This window comes from Thalassophryne amazonica, chromosome 2 (genome assembly GCF_902500255.1).
Source record: "Thalassophryne amazonica chromosome 2, fThaAma1.1, whole genome shotgun sequence".
NCBI classification, from domain to species: domain Eukaryota; kingdom Metazoa; phylum Chordata; class Actinopteri; order Batrachoidiformes; family Batrachoididae; genus Thalassophryne; species Thalassophryne amazonica.
The window spans coordinates 74,018,180-74,040,409 of NC_047104.1; the positions used below are offsets into that span (position 1 = coordinate 74,018,180).

The 22,230-nt window shown below is 46.0% G+C and overlaps 1 protein-coding gene across 1 annotated transcript in view; it reads right to left on the reverse strand.

Annotated features, from left to right (window-relative positions):
• ush2a (Usher syndrome 2A (autosomal recessive, mild)) overlaps positions 1-22,230 on the reverse strand; it is a 1,147,097-nt gene that overhangs the window by 14,386 nt on the left and 1,110,481 nt on the right. Inside the window, 10 exon segments of the mRNA XM_034188044.1 lie at positions 992-1,060; positions 1,896-1,974; positions 2,095-2,236; positions 2,546-2,629; positions 10,773-10,949; positions 11,080-11,178; positions 19,761-19,879; positions 20,025-20,170; positions 21,142-21,234; positions 21,347-21,553. Of these exon segments, the coding sequence (XP_034043935.1) occupies positions 992-1,060; positions 1,896-1,974; positions 2,095-2,236; positions 2,546-2,629; positions 10,773-10,949; positions 11,080-11,178; positions 19,761-19,879; positions 20,025-20,170; positions 21,142-21,234; positions 21,347-21,553 (1,215 nt within the window).

The window sequence follows — 22,230 nt, forward strand, 5'->3', positions numbered from 1 at the left end:
TTATTGAATAATCTTATTTTCACCCTGGCTGGCGTGGCTGTCTCATTTTATTTATTTTATTTGAAATTTTGGCGGAAAAGCACTCCGTAAAAGCGGCGCCACAGGTGGGTTAAGAGCTGTCTTTAATATTAATATCTTGAATATGATACATCTTTTGAAGCTCTTACTACTTTCACCCCTGATTATTTCCCGTCTTTAACTTCATAATTAAATTAATTAAGGATCAGACTAGTATCTCATGTCGTGGCAGACATAACGTTAATGACATAATGTTTCTGTTTGACAAACTGATGGCATTATTTTTTTATCTGGACTGGGACAAACAAATTAATTCAAGCCTATTATATAAGGAGTCTGATCCTTTTCTGTATTTGTTTTGACAAATGTTGGCTGTATAAATGTGGGACTGAGTTTGAATAAATGTAACAGCACAGTAATAGCATGGAAAATGCAGATTTATCATGAAACTCTTTTAAAAACATTGATCATGCCCACATTGATTTCTAATGATGTCTTTTTGTCAGACGCTAACCAAGATGGCGGCGCTCTGGCAACAGCCAGCAAATGAGCGGATCGGCCCACTCCGCCATCTAGTGAGTAAATAGATATCTATGGTGAGGACAAGGAGTGATTTACTGAGTGTTGTTTATTTTTTTAGCTTTCCTTCTGTCCATTAACATTATGTTGTCAGTTGGCCCATGACTGAAAAGATGTACACTGAAAAATGTTGGCGTTTATCTTTAATGAATCTCTTGCACGTCAGACATTTTTTTCCTGCATAATCACATATGAAAGAGAAACTAAAGAGTAGTAATGTGTGACATTATGAAAGCTGAAAATCAAACCATGCACCTCATCTAGATTTGTTGCTGTGAATGCAAAATCATGCATGTTGTTGTCACTGTTCATTTTAACAAGCCTTTGCAGAGTCGTGCATTCACATGCACTTACACACAAAAATAAACATGCATGGAGCTGCACACTCTCATACCTCAGTGTACACTGTGTAGCTTTTAAGAGTAACGCTGTTGATTTCAACACAGTCTGCTACAGTGTCAAGCTGGGGGGCGACAACAAAGTCAGTGTTTACGATTTTGACATGAGGAAATAGAAAGTCATCTTACTGTAGGTCGATCAGGAAGGAGCACAGAGCCGGAATGTTTAGAGCAGAACTCAGGATAGGAGGTCTGACAGACAGAGACAAATGTGTGAAAGGTTGGAGTCAGAAGACAGACAGAGGGGAAAATAAAATAAAATAATCACAAATAAATGTTTGAAATGAAAATGACTGAAAAGAAATAAATAAATGAAGGCACTTAATAATAATCACCACTGTATGTCAAAATTGAACCAGTTATAAATAAGTTCCCATTCCAGAATAGGTTTTGTTTTTAGCACCCTCTGGTGGTACATTGCAGAAATCATAGCTCAAAATCTAAAAACGAGCTTTGAGCTGCCAGGTGCAATATGCACGTGCACAAACATAGGATTGTGGAGCTTTTAGGATACAACCCAACCATAAATCACTGTTAAAAGTAAATACAACATATTTTGCACAATATGGCACATTTAAACCTAAAAGTAAAGTTAACCTGGAGAACAATCAGTTATCATAGAGTGAATTGCATTTTTTAGCCTGATGCCACCTGCACCATCTGCAAAGCAAATATTACTTTTCTTAAAGTGAACAGTGTCACGTATATTGCAAAAAGAAAAATTATATACTGTTTTGTTTCCACTGTGTGTTTGAGATTTCTGCTTAAATACAAGCAGCAGAAAAATGATTCAGTCACTTTTAGTATTTTTTTCTTTTGACTTCCCCTTCTATGTCTTTTTTCGATAGTTCTCTCTTGACTTTTGGTCACCTTTTTTTGTCACCTTTTCAATTCTCTCACCGTGTATGACTCTCCTCCAGTCTTCTGCAGTGGCACCAGTGGGGGGCGCTCTCTGGCTGAAGGATTCTTCCTCAACGTTCTGGAAGACACAAATGTGGGTTGTAATTGTGTGTTTTGTAAAGATGTTTCTATATAATTTTCCCATGCTGTTTTCTAGTCTTTAAACGACTGCCTTCAGGGCAGAGTAACAAATCGCTACCTTTGCAGCACCAGCCCGACCACTATGGCAAGCAGGCACAGACCCAGTAAGACAAAGAGCAGGATGAACCACAGCTCAGAGTAAACCGGGCTCGCTGTCACGTTGACACTCTGATTTCCATCTTCCGCTGACTGATGTGGATCTGAAGAGTGCGAGAAGTTATGAGTTCAATGTCACATTGTTGTATTACTGTGTATAGTATATTTATTTTATCCATGTATCTATGATGCAGTGCTTTCAGTTTATATACTGGATTTATATACAGTACTAGTATGAGTACTACCACTACGGTAGATACTACATACACTACCAGTCAAAGGGTTATGTTCTTTATCAAAAGAAAAAGTCACCCTAAGCCATAATAAAATAGTACGAGAGAAGCAGAAACAGTAAAAACATTCATGAAGTACCACTGGATGACTTAACACATAGTTTATTGTGTTCTTGTCACCTAGGTCTGTAGCCGGGCTGTATCTGATGGTGGGAGTACTGGCACTGCCGCTGTCTGTAGTACACGTCACCTGAAACGACAAAGCTAAGGACCCCACACGCACGCATGCACGCACGCACGCACACACACACAGAGCCAACGGGACTTAAACCTCAGTGCAGGGGTGGTGGAAGTTTGAAGATGGCTAACCTTGACATATTTTAAGAGGTATTTTAAGAAATTAAAATGTCACATTCTGTACCTCATTTTATGGCATGATCTTGCGGACATTAACGCACGAGTGTGGTGACGTTGCTTCCTGCTATCACTAGGTGTTAACTTCGCGTCGTTTTTTGGGGGGGGCTAGAAATAACATCTTTCTCAAATATTATGTAAAAGCTAGTGAGACATAAACACTTCTAAAACTGAAAATGCTGTGTTTGTAACCTGATAACACCTCTGGAAGGATTTACAAAACATTTAGCGGACGTTAATGTGGTGATGTCACTGGTTGGTAGCAAAACTCTGCTTCGTTTGTGTGTAAATATATCCTCTTTGTAATATATTATGTAAAAGCAAGCGAGAAATAAACACTTCTAAAACTGAAAACGCTGTTTTTAGAACCTAATAATACCTCTGAATGGATTTAAAAGACATTTAGCAGACATTAGCATTGTTTAGTTCTTGAGTGAGGGGTGACAGCTAATCAGAGTAGAGCTGCACCGTGACGTCACAGTCTGGTTGCCAGCAGTGATGGGCACTGTTCAGCTAATCCGATAACTGACAATTATCGAAACTAATGTTTTTGTTAGCGGATTAGCTTTTCAGATAAGTTTTAGAACCATCATCGGACCAATTACCTTCCAATAACGTTTAGACCGCAAACATGATTTTTTTTTTTACATAGCTAGTAACATGAAAAACATTTATAATCCCTTTTGCTCCTGTCTGCTATGTATTTTGCAGCAGTGAGGTAGCGCTACCAAACTGCCAATAAATAAATAAATAAATAAATAAATAAATAAATATTCCTTAACCCTATATAGTGGTCCAGCGATGAGGCAGTGGTCTTGAAATGGGAAGCAGGTTTGACTTATGGTTTTGATATATAAATCAAATTATTTCGGATAGAATAACTACATTAATGTAAACTCTTAAATGTACGAAGTGGATATAACACATATCAGTTAATTTTAAAATAATGCACTCATTCTGAAGATTTGAACCTTAACACACAGGTGCCCAAAGGGATTATGGGTAAACTTAGTCTCTGCTCATACTGATTGGTTGACTAATTCATTTTGTGTAAAAACCAACACAAGTGAATCAATGTAACGTGTTGGTGTTTACAATTAAATGTGCTTTTGTAAACTATGTCATTTTTTCATTTGTGTAAAAAAAAAAAAAGTTTACAAAGCTGAAAATTCTGTTAAATTGTGATTCAGGCCATGTGATATAACTGGCGTCAAAATGCATAAAACACTGCCATCTACTGGTGCATGGTTATATGAGAGACCACACACGTGGAGATCATAGATCTGAAAAATCATAGATCTGACAGGTTTGGTTGTACAGTGTGTGGTGTACAGCCACACGGTAAAAACACATACAAACATTCCCAGATCAGACACCTCACTTTCTGATTGATTGCATGTCACATTTAGCTCCTCACGTCTTTCCAAACAGATCAGAGCACTCTTGACACACCACCACATGGCAGGAATATCTGTTAAGATTATATTTAGCATCATCACGATTGTCAAGGCATCCTGAAGATTGTCGGAAGGGGAAGATCGGGTCCGATATTGGCCTAATTATCTTCCCATGTGAACCAGGCTTAACAGATCTGTTGTTATGACGCCTCACGGAGCGACTGATTGATCTATTGTGACACCACATGGAGCCACTAACCGATCGGATGTTATGACACCGCACGGAGCTGCTAACCAATCAGATGTTATGACACCTCACGGAGCGACTGACTGATCTGGTGTGACACCGCACGGAGCCGCTAACCAATCAGATGTTATGACACCTCACGGAGCGACTGATTGATCCATTGTGACACCGCACGGAGCCGCTAACCGATCGGATGTTATGACACTGCACAGAGCGCCTGACTGATTCATTGTTATGATGCCACACAGAGCAACTGACTGATGCGCTATTATGACACCACACCGCAAAATTCAATGACCAAAATACCAACATTCTGGGCACAATGACCATGTTATCACTATTATTTGATTTCTTTGTGACTGACATCGTTATTCAAGCATTCAAACAACGATTCCTATCACCACACAACTCCAACCTCACACGAAAAAGTTTTTTGACAGTTCTTGTTATTGAAAGAAAACTTGTCTCCCTAACTGCATAGAACTGTGATGTCATCATACGTGTGCTTAGGTGCTGTCTCGTGGGATCTTGAAAATTTCTCTCTTTTTTCTTTACAAATGAAAAAATGACATTTTACAAAATCACATTTATTTGTAAACACCAACATGTTAACATTGATTCACTTGTGTTGGTTTTTACACAGAATGAATGAATCAACCAATCAGTATGAGCAGAGGCTAAATTCACCCATAATCCCTTTGGGCATCTGTGTGTTAACGTTCAAATCTTCAGAATTATTATTTTAAAATGAACAGATATGTGTTATATATCACTTTGTACATTTTAAGAGTTGCATTAAAGTGTCCCTGCCACGCTATGACGTTTTTACATATTCTTGAAGAATAAAAAAATGCTTTTTCCCATCCCTTCCAAGATGGTGCCACGTGAAGGCGCCCTGGTATTCTGGTGCTCCCTGTTAGGTCTGTTTTTGTGCGTGAATCGTGTGTCATCGTGTCCCTACACCCGCGAGGAACTTCTAAACATCAAATCATCAACACCCACGGACATTACGCCAGTTTTTTAGTGCCTGCAGCTGAACTGGTTCACTTTTTGGCCAAAAAAGTGAGACAACGGCGGAGAGAAAAACGAGCTGGAGCTCTCGTGCGCCTCAGACGAAGGGGCACGCGCATGCCCCTACCTGGGATATTTCTCTCCAACGTCCGCTCACTCCACAACAAGATGGATGAGCTGGCACTGCTGATGAAGAAGAATAGAGATTTCTCCTCATCTTGTATACTGTGCTTCACGGAGACGTGGTTAAATGCACAGACACCGGACTGCGCGCTCCAACTAGAGGGATTCCGACTCCTCCGCGCAGACAAAGACCGAGCACTCTCTGATGGAAAAACAAGAGGGGGAGGACTCTGCTTCTATATCAACAATGCCTGGTGCTCCGATGTGACTGTGATCTCCCAACACTGCTGTCCCTCTCTGGAATATCTCCTCATAAACTGCAGACCGTTCTACTCTCCACGTGAGTTTAACTCTTTTATACTTTGCTCTGTGTATATTCCACCGAGCGTGGACGTGCACCAGGCCGAGCGCGCTCTCGCGGATCAGATTATGAACGTGGAGAGAGACTTTCCGGACTCTCTTGTTAGAATTCTCGGTGATTTTAACAAAGGGAATCTCAGTCAGGAATTACCAAAATACAGTTTGTTAAATGCCCGACCAGAGAAGGGAGCACGTTAGATCATTGTTACACGACAGTGAGCGGTGCCTACCACGTGGTGGCCCGTGCAGCTTTGGGACTCTCAGATCACGTGATGGTCCACTTGATCCCCACGTACAGACAGAGACTTAAACTCTCTAAACCTGTTGTGAGGACGTCTAAAGTGTGGAGCAATGAAGCTGTAGAGGAGCTACGCGCGTGCTTGGCCACCATGGATTGGGATATGTTTGAGGCTTCAACAGACAGTCTAGATGACTACACGGACACTGTGACGTCATATATTAATTTCTGTGAAGACAGCATCATCCCACAGCGTACCAGGGTGAGATATAACAATGGCAAGCCCTGGTTCACACCTAAACTCCAGCAGCTCTGTCTGCAGAAAGAGGTGGCTTTCAGAGAAGGAGACAGAGACAGCTATAGAGGTGCAAAGTACAGATTTAGCAAGGAGGTGGCAAAGGCTAAATCCATGTACAGTTCACGTCTGCAGCAAAGGTTCTCTGCCAACGACTCAGCCTCTGTGTGGAGGGGGCTGAAAGAGATCACCAACTACAAGCCCAAAGCACCTCGTTCTATTGACGACCTCAAGCTGGCCAACGACCTGAACGTCTTCTATTCATGCTTTGAAGACAAGGACTCACACCTCCCCACCCCCCAAACAACTGGATATTCAAACACTCTGGACCTCCCCCCTCTCACTGCTGCCCTCCCCCTCCCCCCGCTGCCCTCTCGGTCCAAGAGGAGGACGTGAGAAGATGTTTCAAAAGGCTGAATCCACGTAAGGCCCCGGGCCCAGACTGTGTCTCTCCTGCCACCCTGAGACACTGCGCTGATGAGCTGGCCCCAGTCTTCACGGGGATCTTCAATACCTCCCTGGAGTCATGCCATGTTCCAGTCTGTTTCAAGTCCTCAATCATAGTTCCAGTCCCCAAGAAACCACGCATCACTGGTCTTAATGACTACAGGCCTGTGGCTCTCACGTCTGTAGTCATGAAGACCTTCGAACGCCTGGTTTTATCCCACCTGAAGTCCATCACCGACCCCCTCCTGGACCCCCTGCAGTTTGCCTACAGAGCCAACAGGTCTGTAGATGACGCCATAAACCTGGCCCTGCACTCCATCATGCAGCACCTGGACTCCCCAGGAACCTACGCTAGGATCCTCTTTGTGGACTTCAGCTCTGCATTCAACACCATCCTTCCAGCTTTGCTCCAGGACAAGCTTTCTCTGCTCCACATGCCCAACTCCACCTGCAGGTGGATCACAGACTTCCTGACGGACCGGAGTCAGCGTGTGAGGATGGGAAAGAATGTCTCGAACACTCGGGCTCTCAGCACAGGATCTCCACAGGGCTGTGTCCTTTCCCCTCTGCTCTTCTCCCTGTACACTAACTGCTGCACCTCCAGCCACGACTCTGTAAAGCTCATCAAGTTTTCGGACAACACCACCCTCATCGGACTCATTTCGGATGGGGATGAGTCTGCCTACAGGAGGGAGGTGGACCGGCTGGTGACCTGGTGCAGCAGCAACAACCTGGAGCTCAATGCCCAGAAAACAGTGGAGATGATCGTGGACTTCAGGAAAGCCACAGCCCCCCTCGCCCTCCCTCGCCCTCACCAACAGCCCCATCAGCACTGTGGTCTGTCACCGCTTCCTCGGCACCACTATCACCCAGGACCTCAAGTGGGAGTCAACCATCAGCTCCCTCATCAAGAAGGCCCAGCAGAGGATGTACTTCCTGCGGCAGCTGAAGAAGGCCAAGCTGCCTGTCCAGCTGATGGTGCAGTTCTACACGGCCATCATCGAGTCCATCCTCTGCTCCTCCATCACGGTGTGGTACGCCGGGGCCACAGCCAGGGACAGACACAGACTGCAGCGCATTGTGGCCTCTGCTGAGAAGGTGATCGGCTGTAGTGTTCCATCTCTCCACGACCTGCACGTCTCCAGGACTCTGGGCCGAGCAGGTTGGATCACAGCTGACCCTTCTCACCCTGCACACGGTTTATTCAAACCACTCCCCTCGGGCAGGAGGCTACGGTCCATCCGGACCAGAACCTCCCGCCATAAGAACAGTTTCTTCCCCTCTGCCGTTAGACTCATGAACACCTCATAACTCAGTCACCTTAAGCTTAACTCTGTCACTTTATCATTTTATCACGGGTCACTTTAGACAATGTACTTTGGTTTTTAATTGCGCTCCTCCCACTGCACTGTTTTTTCTGTTTCTCTGTTTTTCTGTTGCACACAGCCTTTCATATTTCATATTTCTTTTTTTAATCTTATATTTTATCTTATTTTGACACATATGTTATATTTTATCCTAGCATTTTATCTCTTCTTAATGTTGCACCATTGTACCGAAGCAAATTCCTAGTCTGTGAATCCTGTTCACTGGCAATGGCAATAAACTTCTTCTGATTCTGATTTTTCTACATGTTGTGTTTTTTTTTACCATAAAATTACACTGGCATCGGCTGACTGTGTTCACATGAACACCTGAAAAAAAAAAACAGAACATTGACATTTTTGTGTTTTCCAAATATACATATGCATGTAAACTGAACAGCGTGTTTTTTGTTCAGATGTCTGTTCATTCAAAGTACATGAGATGACATGAGATGTGATACAATTTATGATTACAGATGTTCTGTATGTGTATTTTAGACGGGAAAGTCTCCATTTAGCATAAACGTTTTCCTACAATATTATGCCTGATAAAATTTGACTACAGATATAGAAGTAAAATTTTCTTTTATTTAGAAATCTTTTTTCCCATCCCATGTGGGTCTACAGCTTTTCAGATAAAGATTTGCAATCATTTGCTTTGAATAAAAAGTGAAGAATTAGCAATCACAAGAAACTGACTTATAAATGATTAAATATATACAGAATGTACAGAAACTTTATTTTCAGTGATTTTAGAACAAACTCCTGAATTTCAGCACGCTGTGCTGCTCAAATAATTTTTTTCATACACAAACACACCGTGCCAGGAATAAATGATCGTTTATAAGAAAGTGGTGCGTGAACAAACCATTCAGCAGCTTATATCGTCCTCCTCAACGCTGCTGCTGTCAGCTGACAGCTGCAGCTTCATCCTCTTTCTGTCGCGTTCGGCTGGAACATACACGATTTGGAGCCGCCCATTATTTTTACCGTGGCTTCCTTTAATCAGAAACTTCCTCATCTTCTTCAAAAACAATCAATATGTCACTTAAATCTTCGCTATAATCGCGCACTATGCCTTCGCTGTCCATGTCTGCCGTATTGGTAAACAGAGCGGCACTGCGAGACATCTACTCGAATGACGTCACATCCGTTGCAGCGAAAAAGTAGGTCAACTCAGAGGCGATAAATTCAAATTCTCAGATGAGTAACGAAACGTCTAAATCCTTGTTCAGTGTAATTTTATGGTAAAAAACAAAGACAACATGTGGAAAAAGCTTTTTTTATTCTTCAAGAATATGTAAAAACGTCATAGCGTGGCAGGGACACTTTAAGGTAGTTATTCTATCCAGATTAATTTGATTTATAAATAAAAACCATAAGTCAAACCTGCTTTCCATTTCAAGACCTCCACCTCATGGCTGGACCACTGTATGTTCTCAAGGTAAATGATGCTTCCCTACAGCAGTGGGCAGCATGCACAAAGACAGTGGCTGGCTCATTGGCTGTGTTTGGGTTTGTGTTTGCAGTTATCAAGCTAATTTTTTTGGTTAGCTGTGCCCACCACTGGTTGTTAGCTGCAAACTACAAACAAATAACTACAAATTAAATAGAACATAATGCTCATATGGCCAAGGGTATTTTAGCATTGCTTTAAAAAAAATGGCAGTAAATTCATTCATTCATTTTCTTTGCTTGCTTCAATCAAGGGTCACGGGTTGCTGGAGCCTATCAATTGCAGTAAATTATGTACAGAACTGCAACAAATGCTAATATGGTCGTATTATTATGTGTAATGTATCGTGAGTTCCTTGCCAATACCGACCACCAGTGGTTATATGGTGTGTTTGTTCTTGCTCGCAGGTACCTCAATGTGAAAGACAGTGTGATTACAGAAGATCTAATTAGCCATTCAGTTGCATTTCATCTCTGACTTCTGTTAAAAACAGATTTGTTGTGTATTTGCTGTGTAGCAATATGTTCTGCTGTGGAGCTAGTGCAAAAGGCAACAGTAACTTCAGTAACAGTAACCATCATCTCTGTACACGTAACACAGACGCAATGCAAACGCAGTATGTGGAAAACCGAGGTAAGAGGATGTTCGTGTATCACCTGGAAGTGATGGGCAGAAGGTGAGGATGGACCAGTGCGCTGCCTGGATGGTTGATGGTGGTGTGATGGATGGACATGTGGCACCAGCACACGCTCACAGACCTAACCTACTTCTTCATCCTTTTCTGCTACTCGTATTAAAGCTGAAAGGCCAGTGTTTGTCAGGACTGTAATGCAACAGGCTATGTTGTTGATAACATCACCCTCATTAGTGAGACTTACTTATTAATAATTAATAAATTTTGTTTGACTCTTTGGTGGCAATCTGAACTATTCAAATGTGACATTTTGTATCAAATGCAGGTATGTCTTATAAGCAGTACATCTGGAGAGTTTTGTTTCTTCCCAGGAAGTGCTGACAAATGCGCCGTATGGATTTGTGAGTGTGTGTGTTCTCACTCTTCTGTGAGGTGCGTGGAATATGAAGATAGCTGTAGAAGCCTGTGTAAATCCTCAGCTGCCTCTCAGTCACACTGTACTCCTTCAGAGGCCCATTGAGGAAGAAGGAGCCCGTCCAGTCCAGCCACACATAGGTCAAGTTACTGCCCACTGAGAAAGCAGCAACATACTGGGGGGCTGTGATGAGGGAGTGACAACAACCAAATAGCATATCGTATAATTTAACGTGTGCACGTGGACTTCGTGATGACTATGTTGACATGAGCTTACACGCAGCCCTCCAGCAGAGACAAAACCAGTTTTTTACCTTCAGTGAGGGTGGTAACAGTGGTCCAGTTGGAGGTCGTGCTGCCCACATTGTTGAAGCAGGAAGCTCTCAGTTCATAGGTGGAATATGGCTGGAGACCTATAACAAGACAGGTTAACTCAGATCCGGCTTTGTACACAATAACTCCAAAATTAAAGGACAAATTTCCATTTTCAGATGGTCCTCAGTTACATTTTGAGACAGACTGTGACTGGATTCCAAATATTAGTTTTATGTCTTTCTTGTAGTATTTCAAGAACCAGCCTTATGACATCACACTGTTTTCACCTGCCCTATGATGTCACACATACCTGGACCCAGGTTTCACTTCAAAGAGACAAGTGCATTCTTTTTCTTTCCATTTTTATGTCGTATTTGTGTTGGGTCAGGGGGCGGGTGGGGAAGATGTCCTTCTAAATTAAGCAGTGTAGAACCTCTTGTCTCAGGACAATCATACACTCTGCAATCCCACAATTAGTGGGCTTGGGTTTGATTGACTACTAAGTGAGCTACAGGTACAAGGACAGTAATAAACAATAACACAGAAGAAGAAAAAAAATAGAAGCACTCAGAGAGTGCAAACCTCCGCCAAGGCCATGGGGTCACTGACGCCATAACATCTACACGCCGTGGAATCATTGAACCTAAAAAAGTCTAACAATGATGTTTGCTCAGTAGTAAAAAAAGTTTCATCTGCTGTGACTGGATAGCATGTATCCTTAGCGCTTGGCATCACAGTTTATTGCAACTTGCAACTTTCCCAGAAGCTACTGTCATCTGAGCACTGATATTGATATTGCATGTGCTTATAGACAAAAACAAATAAGAGACAAAATTCAATTTATTATTCAACTAAACTGCAAATATATGAATTTTTTTTAACATTTATGAAACACTTGTCTAAACAAGGCCATAGGGTCACTGACCCTAAAGAGATTCCCTCCTTGGCACAGTGATCTATTCAACAATTCAGTGTTACAACCAAAACTATGATACATACACTTTTCTTTCCTTTATATTTGACATCCTTGACCATGAAAACATACCACTAGAACTTGGAATCACTTTTATGTCTTTATTAGTTCAAAAGTTATTGTATAAAAACGATTTTTCAGTAATGGCGGTTTTCTTCTGGATCTAGCTCCATAACATTTGAAGCTACATCAAATCTGATGACACCTTACTGAATCAGTACAGATTCAGCTACAATTTGGTGTTAGTTGTGCATCTCTAGCTTCATTTGTCAGCTCACACTGACACATTTTCTATTTTCCCTATATTTTTGCATATTCTGGATCACCAGATCCGGAATCCGGATCCGATCATCACCAGACTTTGTTGTTTGATAGAACATTTGACTATGTTACAACCTAATTTTTTTGAAGCCTTTCTGCCTTGTTTTTGTGGAGTTAGAAACTAGAATGTCAAAATTCCCCCATCCCGCGATGGTGAAGAATCCTTTAAAAAATTCCTGGATCCGGATCGTGATCCGGATCAGCACTAAAATTTAATCACTTGTTCCTCTTGTCTTTTCCAACCACTCCACAAAATTTATTCAAAATCCGTTCAAAACATTTTGAGTTATCCTGCTGACAGACAGACAAACAAACAAAAGCGACCAAAAACATAACCTCCTTGGCGGAGGTAACAAGATTATTTAAAAGAAAGAAAACAGATTTGACAGCTGTGATCACCACAGAGGATGCTATAATTTGTGAATTAGGACACAACAGAATATCTGCAAGAAATATGAGACACTGCAAACCTGCTAGAACACAGAATGAAGTCCAGTGGTGACTGAGGATTGCCAAGTCCTAAAAGTGACATTCACAGTCACCGCCCAGGCTGACTACCGGAAGCACAAGGTGGTCAACTTCAAAATAAAATGGACTACTTATAATATTGTATTTGTGATACTGTATTTTTATGATCTAGAATTCACAAGATTACCAATAAGTTGCTGTTCTGTGTGGGCCGCCAGAAGAGGAGGTACTGCTGGCCCACCACCAGTGGGCGCCCTGCCTGAAGTGCGGGCTTCAGGCATGAGAGGGCGCTGCCGCCACGAACACAGCCGGGGGTGACAGCTGTCACTCATTATCTCTTGACAGCTGTCACCCATCTACTCAACATCATCTCACTCCATAAAGACCAGACGTCATCTCCACCTCGTTGCCGAGATATCATACTTCATTGGAGGTAATATTCTCAGCCGTTTTACAATATTGTTTGTATATTGTGAGTGTTTGCAGGAGTACCGGTACCGCTGTCAGTGGAAGCTGAGAGAGCGCTAGAAGGCACTCTTTTTCCCTGAGGAATCTTCAGTACTCTGCAAGTTATTGAGTGAGAGGCGGAGGTGGCATTCCCACCGCTGTTGTTACTGGGTGTACACACACCCACACTTGACTGTCTTTGTTCTCGCCAGCAGTACCAGATCCGACAGTCGGGGACGGTGATCACCTGGGAATTCGGGACTTGGCGGCTCCAGTATTCACCGGGTTCTGTGGTGGCGGAAATCGTGTGGTTCCGGCTCTTCTCAGGACGGACGTCTTCTATCCTCGAGCCTGCCTACACGTCACCTTTGTGGATTGACTGTAATTATATTCTGAGATTGTCTGTATATTCATTGTGCACATTTCACAAACATTAAATTGTTATTTTTTGGCTCATCTATTGGCCGTTCATTTGCGCCCCCTGTTGTGGGTCCGTGTCACAACACTTTCACAACAGGATATCTCGGCCAGCGTCATGGACTCCGAGGGGCATCACCCGGCTGTTGAACGACCAATGGGAGAGCAGGGAGCGCAGGCGTCTGCAGGAGGCGTGATTGGTGAGCTGCAGCACATTCTCACCGCCTTTACGGCTCGGTTGGATCAAATGACCGAGCAAAACATCCTCCTGAACCGCAGGGTGGAGGCTCTCTCCGCACAGATGGCGGCGAGCGCTCAGGGTGCTGCTGCAGCTCCTCCTCCTGCCGACCCTGTGCAGGATATAAACGTTCCAGTGGTGGTTCAACAACCCCTCCCACCATCCCCTGAAGCATACATAAGCCCTCCTGAGCCGTACGGAGGTTGTGTGGAGACGTGCGCGGACTTCCTCATGCAGTGTTCGCTCGTCTTCGCACAACATCCCGTCATGTACGCGTCAGATGCTAGTAAAATAGCTTATGTGATTGCTCTGCTTCGGGGTAAAGCACGCGCCTGGGCTACGGCGCTCTGGGAACAGAACTCACGGTTGTTATCAGCATACACTGGGTTTGTGGGGGAGTTCAGAACAGTGTTTGATCACCCTAACAGAGGAGAGACCGCTTCAACTGTGCTGCTGTCAATGAGACAGGGACGCGAGAGCGCAGCCGCTTATGCAGTCAACTTCCGCATCGCGGCTGCGAGGTCCGGCTGGAATAGCGTTGCGCTCCGCGCTGCCTTCATAAACGGACTGTCGTGGGTCCTGAAGGAGCAGCTGGTAGCTAAGGACGAACCGCGGGATTTAGATGGGCTTATCGATCTCGTTATACGGTTAGACAATCGGTTGGAGGAACGCCGTCGGGAGCGAGGCGAAGGACGTGGCCGGATACGCGCCGCCCCTCTCCCTTCCAGGTTCGAAAAGGGGCCGCCCTCTCCACGCTCCACAGCCGCAGCGCTCTGTGGGGCAACAGCTCCCCCTGCTGACGTTGTTAGGGAAACGCACAGGGCCAAAATGAGGAGGCTGATCCGCGGGGAGTGTTTTCTCTGCAGCTCAAAGGAGCACATACAGAAAAACTGCCCCAAACGGCCAAAACGACAACACTCGCCCTTAGAGACTGGGCTAAGGGGGGGTCAAAACATTCAAGTGAGACACACACAGATTGCCACACGACTCCCAGTCACAATCCTGAGCGGGGATTTAACCCTTCAAGCCCCAGCACTGGTGGACACGGGGTCAGAAGGGAATCTGCTAGACAGCAGATGGGCAAGGGAGGTAGGGCTCCCTCTGGTGGCGCTTCCTTCGCCATTGCAGGTGCGGGCACTAGATGGCACCCTCCTCCCTTTAATCACACACAAGACACAACCAGTAACTCTGGTGGTGTCTGGAAACCATCGGGAGGAGATTGAGTTTTTTGTAACTCCTTCTACCTTCCGCGTGATTTTGGGCTTCCCATGGATGTTGAAGCACAATCCCCGGATTGATTGGCCGTCTGGGGTGGTGGTTCAGTGGAGCGAAACCTGCCATCGGGTGTGTTTAGGATCCTTGGTTCCTCCCGGGTTACAGGCTAAGGAGGAGGTCAAAGTCCCTCCCAATCTGACGGCAGTGCCGGTTGAGTACCACGATCTTGCTGACGTCTTCAGCAAGGATCTGGCACTCACCCTTCCCCTGCACCGTCCGTACGATTGTGCCATTGATTTGGTTCCAGGCGTTGAGTTCCCGTCCAGCAGGCTGTACAACCTCTCACGACCTGAGAGCGAATCAATGGAGACCTACATCCGGGACTCATTAGCTGCCGGGCTGATCCGGAACTCCACCTCCCCGATGGGGGCAGGTTTCTTTTTTGTGGGCAAGAAAGATGGCGGACTCCGTCCATGCATTGATTACAGGGGGCTGAATGAGATTACGGTTCGCAACCGATACCCGTTGCCATTGTTGGATTCCATATTCACCCCCCTGCATGGAGCCAAAATCTTTACTAAGCTGGATCTTAGAAATGCGTATCACCTGGTTCGGATCCAGAAGGGAGACGAATGGAAGACGGCATTTAATACCCCGTTAGGTCACTTTGAGTACCTGGTCATGCCGTTCGGCCTCACCAACGCCCCCGCGACGTTCCAAGCCTTGGTTAACGACGTCTTGCGGGACTTCCTGCATCGATTCGTCTTCGTATATCTGGACGATATTCTCATCTTTTCTCCGGATCCTGAGACCCATTTCCAGCATGTATGTCAGGTCCTGCAGCGGTTATTAGAGAACCGACTGTTTGTGAAGGGTGAGAAGTGCGAGTTTCACCGCACGTCTTTGTCCTTCCTGAGGTTTATCATCTCCTCCAACTCCGTCACCCCTGATCCGGCCAAGGTTGCGGCGGTGAGAGATTGGCCCCAACCAACAAGCCGTAGGAAGCTGCAACAGTTCCTCGGCTTCGCTAATTTCTATAGGATGTTCATTAAGGGCTACAGTCAGGTAGTTAGCACCCTGACAGCCCTGACCTCTCCAAAAGTCCCCTTCACCTGGTCGGATCAGTGCGAAGCCGCGTTCAAGGAGTTGAAACGACGGTTCTCTACTGCGCCAGTTTTGGTGCAGCCCGACCCTAGCCGCCAGTTCGTGGTTGAAGTGGACACCTCTGACTCAGGGATAGGAGCCGTGCTATCCCAGAGCGGAGAGACCGATAAGGTTCTTCACCCGTGTGCCTACTTTTCACGCAGGTTGACCCCGGCTGAACGGAACTATGACGTCGGCAATCGAGAACTCCTTGTGGTGAAAGAGGCTCTTGAGGAGTGGAGACACCTGTTGGAGGGAGCGTCTGTGCCGTTCACGGTTTTCACTGACCATTGGAACCTGGAGTATATCAGGACTGCCAAGCGGCTGAACCCCAGGCAAGCCCGCTGGTCACTGTTCTTCGGGCGTTTTGACTTCCGGATCACTTATCGCCCCGGGACCAAGAACCAGAGGTCGGATGCCTTGTCCCGGGTACACGAAGAGGAGGTCAAGACTGCACTGTCGGATCCACCGGAGGCCATCCTGCCTGAGTCCACTATCGTGGCCACCCTCACCTGGGACGTGGAGAAGATCGTCCGGGAGGCCCTGGCACGGAGCCCGGACCCAGGAACAGGTCCGAAGAACCGGTTGTACGTCCCACCAGAGGCTAGAGCTGCAGTCTTGGACTTCTGTCATGGTTCCAAGCTCTCCTGTCATCCAGGGGTGCGAAGAACCGTGGCAGTTGTCCGGCAGCGCTTCTGGTGGGCGTCTATGGAGGCCGACGTCCGGGAGTACATCCAGGCCTGCACCACCTGTGCCAGGGGCAAGGCAGACCATAAAAGGTCCCAAGGACTTCTCCAGCCATTACCTGTGCCTCATCGCCCCTGGTCCCACATCAGCCTGGATTTCGTCACGGGCCTCCCGCCGTCCCAGGGCAACACCACCAACTTCACGATAGTGGACCAATTCTCCAAGGCGGCCCACTTCGTGGCCCTCCCGAAGCTCCCAACAACCCAGGAGACAGCAGACCTCCTGGTCCACCACGTCGTCCGTCTGCATGGGATACCCACCGACATCGTCTCAGATCGTGGTCCCCAGTTCTCCTCACATGTCTGGAGGAGCTTCTGCCGGGAACTGGGGGCTACTGTGAGCCTCTCGTCCGGGTATCATCCACAGACCAATGGACAGGCAGAACGGGCCAATCAGGAGTTGGAGCAAGCTCTACGCTGTGTAACGTCCGCACACCGGACGGCCTGGAGTAAACATCTGGCCTGGATCGAGTATGCGCATAACAGCCAGGTGTCCTCTGCCACCGGCCTCTCCCCATTTGAGGTGTGTTTGGGGTATCAGCCCCCGTTGTTTCCCGTGGTGGAGGGAGAGGTCGGTGTGCCCTCGGTCCAGGCCCACCTGCGGAAGTGCCGTCGGGTGTGGCGCTCCGCCCGTTCTGCCTTGTTGAAGGCCCGGACGAGGGCTTACCAGCCCGGGCAGGAGGTGTGGCTTTCCACAAAGGACATCCCCCTCCAGGTGGACTCCCCGAAACTTCAGGACAGATATATCGGACCATTCAGGATCCTCAAAGTCCTCAGTCCTGCCGCAGTGAAGCTCCAACTCCCGGCTTCACTGCGGATCCATCCGGTTTTCACGTTTCACGAATCAAGCCTCACCACACCTCACCCCTCTGTGCTCCCGGACCGGCACCGCCTCCTGCTCGGATCACCGACGGGGAGCCGGCTTGGACGGTGCGCCGGCTCCTGGACATCCGTCGGATGGGCCGGGGGTTCCAGTACTTGGTGGACTGGGAGGGGTATGGACCCGAAGAACGCTCCTGGGTGAAGAGGAGCTTCATCCTGGATCCGGCCCTCCTGGCCGACTTCTACCACCGTCACCCGAACAAGCCTGGTCGGGCGCCAGGAGGCGCCCGTTGAGGGGGGGGTCCTGTTGTGTGTGGGCCGCCAGAAGAGGAGGTACTGCTGGCCCACCACCAGTGGGCGCCCTGCCTGAAGTGCGGGCTTCAGGCACGAGAGGGCGCTGCCGCCACGAACACAGCCTTGGGTGACAGCTGTCACTCATTATCTCTTGACAGCTGTCACCCATCTACTCAACATCATCTCACTCCATAAAGACCAGACGTCATCTCCACCTCGTTGCCGAGATATCATACTTCATTGGAGGTAATATTCTCAGCCGTTTTACAATATTGTTTGTATATTGTGAGTGTTTGCAGGAGTACCGGTACCGCTGTCAGTGGAAGCTGAGAGAGCGCTAGAAGGCACTCTTTTTCCCTGAGGAATCTTCAGTACTCTGCAAGTTATTGAGTGAGAGGCGGAGGTGGCATTCCCACCGCTGTTGTTACTGGGTGTACACACACCCACACTTGACTGTCTTTGTTCTCGCCAGCAGTACCATATCCGACAGTCGGGGACGGTGATCACCTGGGAATTCGGGACTTGGCGGCTCCAGTATTCACCAGGTTCTGTGGTGGCGGAAATCGTGTGGTTCCGGCTCTTCTCAGGACGGACGTCTTCTATCCTCGAGCCTGCCCACACGTCACCTTTGTGGATTGACTGTAATTATATTCTGAGATTGTCTGTATATTCGTTGTGCACATTTCACAACATTAAATTGTTATTTTTTGGCTCATCTATTGGCTGTTCATTTGCGCCCCCTGTTGTGGGTCCGTGTCACAACACTTTCACAACAAGTTGCTAGATGTCACAGCCAGCCTATACACAAGTGTTGTGCCCATTACAGCACTTGGGAAGTGAGTGAGGAGTTGTAATATCTGGATTTTTGATTGTACTAGGTCAGGGGTGGGCAACTTGTTCCACAAAGGGCCAAGAGGGTGCAGGTTTTCTTTGCAGCCACTGACTCCACGAGATGATTTCACTGATTATCTGATTCCATCTGCTCAAAGTGATATTAATCAGTGAAAATCACCTGGTGGAGTCAGTGGCTGCAAAGAAAACTTGCACTCTCTTGGCCCTTTCTGGAACAAGTTGCCCACCCCTGTACTAGATCAAGACTAAGATCCAAGTTTTCAGTGACTTCCTAGATGCAGCTATCACAAGTGTATCTGCTTGTGTTGAAAGTGTCTAACATGCAGGGAGATTAATTTATTTCAGTATTGGGACCTCAGCGACTGGATGTCTTTGGTATGCTGAAGAATTTGTTGGAATGATTTTGTGTCAAATGAACCGTTACATAGAGCAATGCCAATTAGGGTTACTATTTACATTGTGAGGGAACATCAGCTATGCCACTATCACCATGTGACGCACTTCTCTGTGCATTATCCAGCCCACAGGTGTCTCAGTGTTGAGGACTCTAATATCTGAGAAAGCCAAGGGGTTGCAAATCTATCACCTGACTATGACAGATAGATGGTTATGTTTGGGAGGTGGGCAGGACTGGGTGGATGCCATCCATGACCCAGGGTGCGTATGTGCAGAACAGCGCATGCCCCCACACTTGACATGGTTTATTATGTTGTACTGTAGATTTTCTCTTGACCGTGGACTCACCTGTCACATTGTGGTTCTGCATTTTGCCAGTGAAACATGTTTCAATTGGTAGGTCAGCACAGGGGAGGGGCACAGGCTGGGGGGGTTGCGGGCAAGGTAATCTGATCTGTAGCTCGTAGCTGGTGGTGGGAGAGAGAAAGAGATTGGGTGAGGAGTTTGGGGGTGGTACAGGATCCATGTTTCCTCTTACCTTTATGAAACACAACTTCACACAGTGTTTATCAAAAATCCAGAAAACACACACCATGTTTGCTCTAGCCCCACCTTTCGATGACTCCATTAGGTTCCACAGGCTCATCCCACTCCAGCTGAACAGAGCGGGAGGTAAGTGCAACGGGCCGAGGAGGAAGCTGGTGGGCCGGCGGGGCAGCCAAGGTATATAACTCTCTGAGCGGGCCTTGGCTACAGCACTGTATTGTGTTTAAAATGGAGATGTTATAGTATTTCTATGTACAGTAATTTTGTCAATAAATTTTGTGTAAGAGACAGTCAAATTGGGTAAACTATTTTAACATAAACACAAGGTTTAGGGAGCTGCATTTATAGTCAGACAATGTCCCCAGTGATTGAGCATTCAGAAGTAAAGGTGCATGAAGACATCAACAAGCAAACTGATGCTGCAAGAAATGGTGCTGAAGTTCACCCCTGAATATACTTTCTACCTCTGGTTATGAGCATTGGGTTTGTGAGAATGTGAATACAAGCAACACGTTTCTAGCAGGGTTTCAAGCCTGTGCAGATGTTAATCTGGATGAGGACCTATTACACTCAGAAAGAGCCTGAAGTAGATTCATTTGGTTAAAATACCCCTGAATGCCTCAGTCTGGAGGTTTTCCATTCACTACTAAAGATCAAAATACTAACTTTAAAGTATGTAATTGTGTTTGTGTGATACATTTTCCACCTAAACCACAGGCTTGAATGCAATTACCCATATATTTACTGCATGACATCAAATATATACATCTGATCAAGTTTATTTGCATTTAACATCATAAAAGTGATGTAACCTATAAAAGTGTTTACAGTGGAAGACATGGACCCAAGGATACTATTGTTATAACCTAGTAGAGCCATACAGTCCATAGAAGACGTAAGTCTTATATAGGCTCTGAGGCTCAATGGTGTCTGTGCTTAAACTGGGATTCCACAGCATGAAGTGGGTTAGAGTCTACGACTCCCCCTGGGACACCAGCCCAGCACAGGTTACTTCCCCGGCCAAAGCTGGTACTCATTTATCGCTGGATTGACTGAGACAACGAAGCGTCATGTCCAAGGACATAGACAGAGAGATTGGTAGCTCAACTCCTTCACCAATTGAGCTACCTGTTCTACAGACACTACTACAGAATATATCGTAAGTGTTCTTGAATTATAGTACCTGATAACAGGTGCATGCTTCTATTCCTACCCAGTACTGGGTGTAAGGGCGCAAACCATGGAGCGTCTGCTGATAGGAGGTACCCTCTGAAAGCTGAGGGCAGGATGTGAGGATAAAAGGTTGAAGCCAGAGATAGCATCAAATGCAAATCAATACAAATGAACAATCATTTAAACTTTAAATGATCCCTTCATGTTATACATACCAGAGTTTGGTTGTCGTGGTCCAGTGAGAACACCCTGTAGAGGCTAACAATCCCGTTGGGTCGGGCTGGAGGTTGGATGTTCACTACTGCTGAGGTTGCTAATACATGGAGGAATATAGGTGGGGCCACACCTTCAGGTGGGGCAGGTCCTGTTCTCCCATTGGTCCATGGGCTGGCAGATTGACCAGCTGAATTAACTGCCCTGACCTATCAGTCACAGACACATCTAAGTCAGTATACTGTAAAAATCATAGAACTGATTTTATTGTCTTCTGTCATTATTATTTCAGTCATTTGATGAACTCTTAACGATGCAGGCCCTTCTGAATGACCCAACGTACAACAGGCCCATAACAAGAGTACAAATCAATTCAATGAATCATCCATCAAAATTCCAGTGAGAGTAGAGCTTTTCACGATGCAACCCCACACTAACATATCTGCATGACAATTACTTTTCACCTTCATCAAGGAGTTATTTGCAACCACACACACAGGCAAACTTTTACAGAAAACATACATCGACCATACACGCGCACACATGGGGTAATCTTATTTGTGTGGGTATAATTAGAGGGTGTACACGACACAGGGTCAGGCAGGGTGGAGATTTGCATGTGTAAGTCATCCGTTGCCTGTCACAAGTCATGCAGAAGGCAGATGGATGGGTCTGAGCTTCATTGTTGAAAATGGGCAGGTCTGTACACGTGTGGTGTGTTGTTTGTGCACATACAAGTGTGCTAAGAGTTGAATTAACCTCAATAATAGTCAATTAGGCTGTGATCAATCAGCCTGATTGATCTAAGTGACAGCACAGATGGACTGAGATGGGAGAGTTGAAGGAAGAAAGGAAGAGTACTGAGGAGGAGGAAGGGTAGAGAACA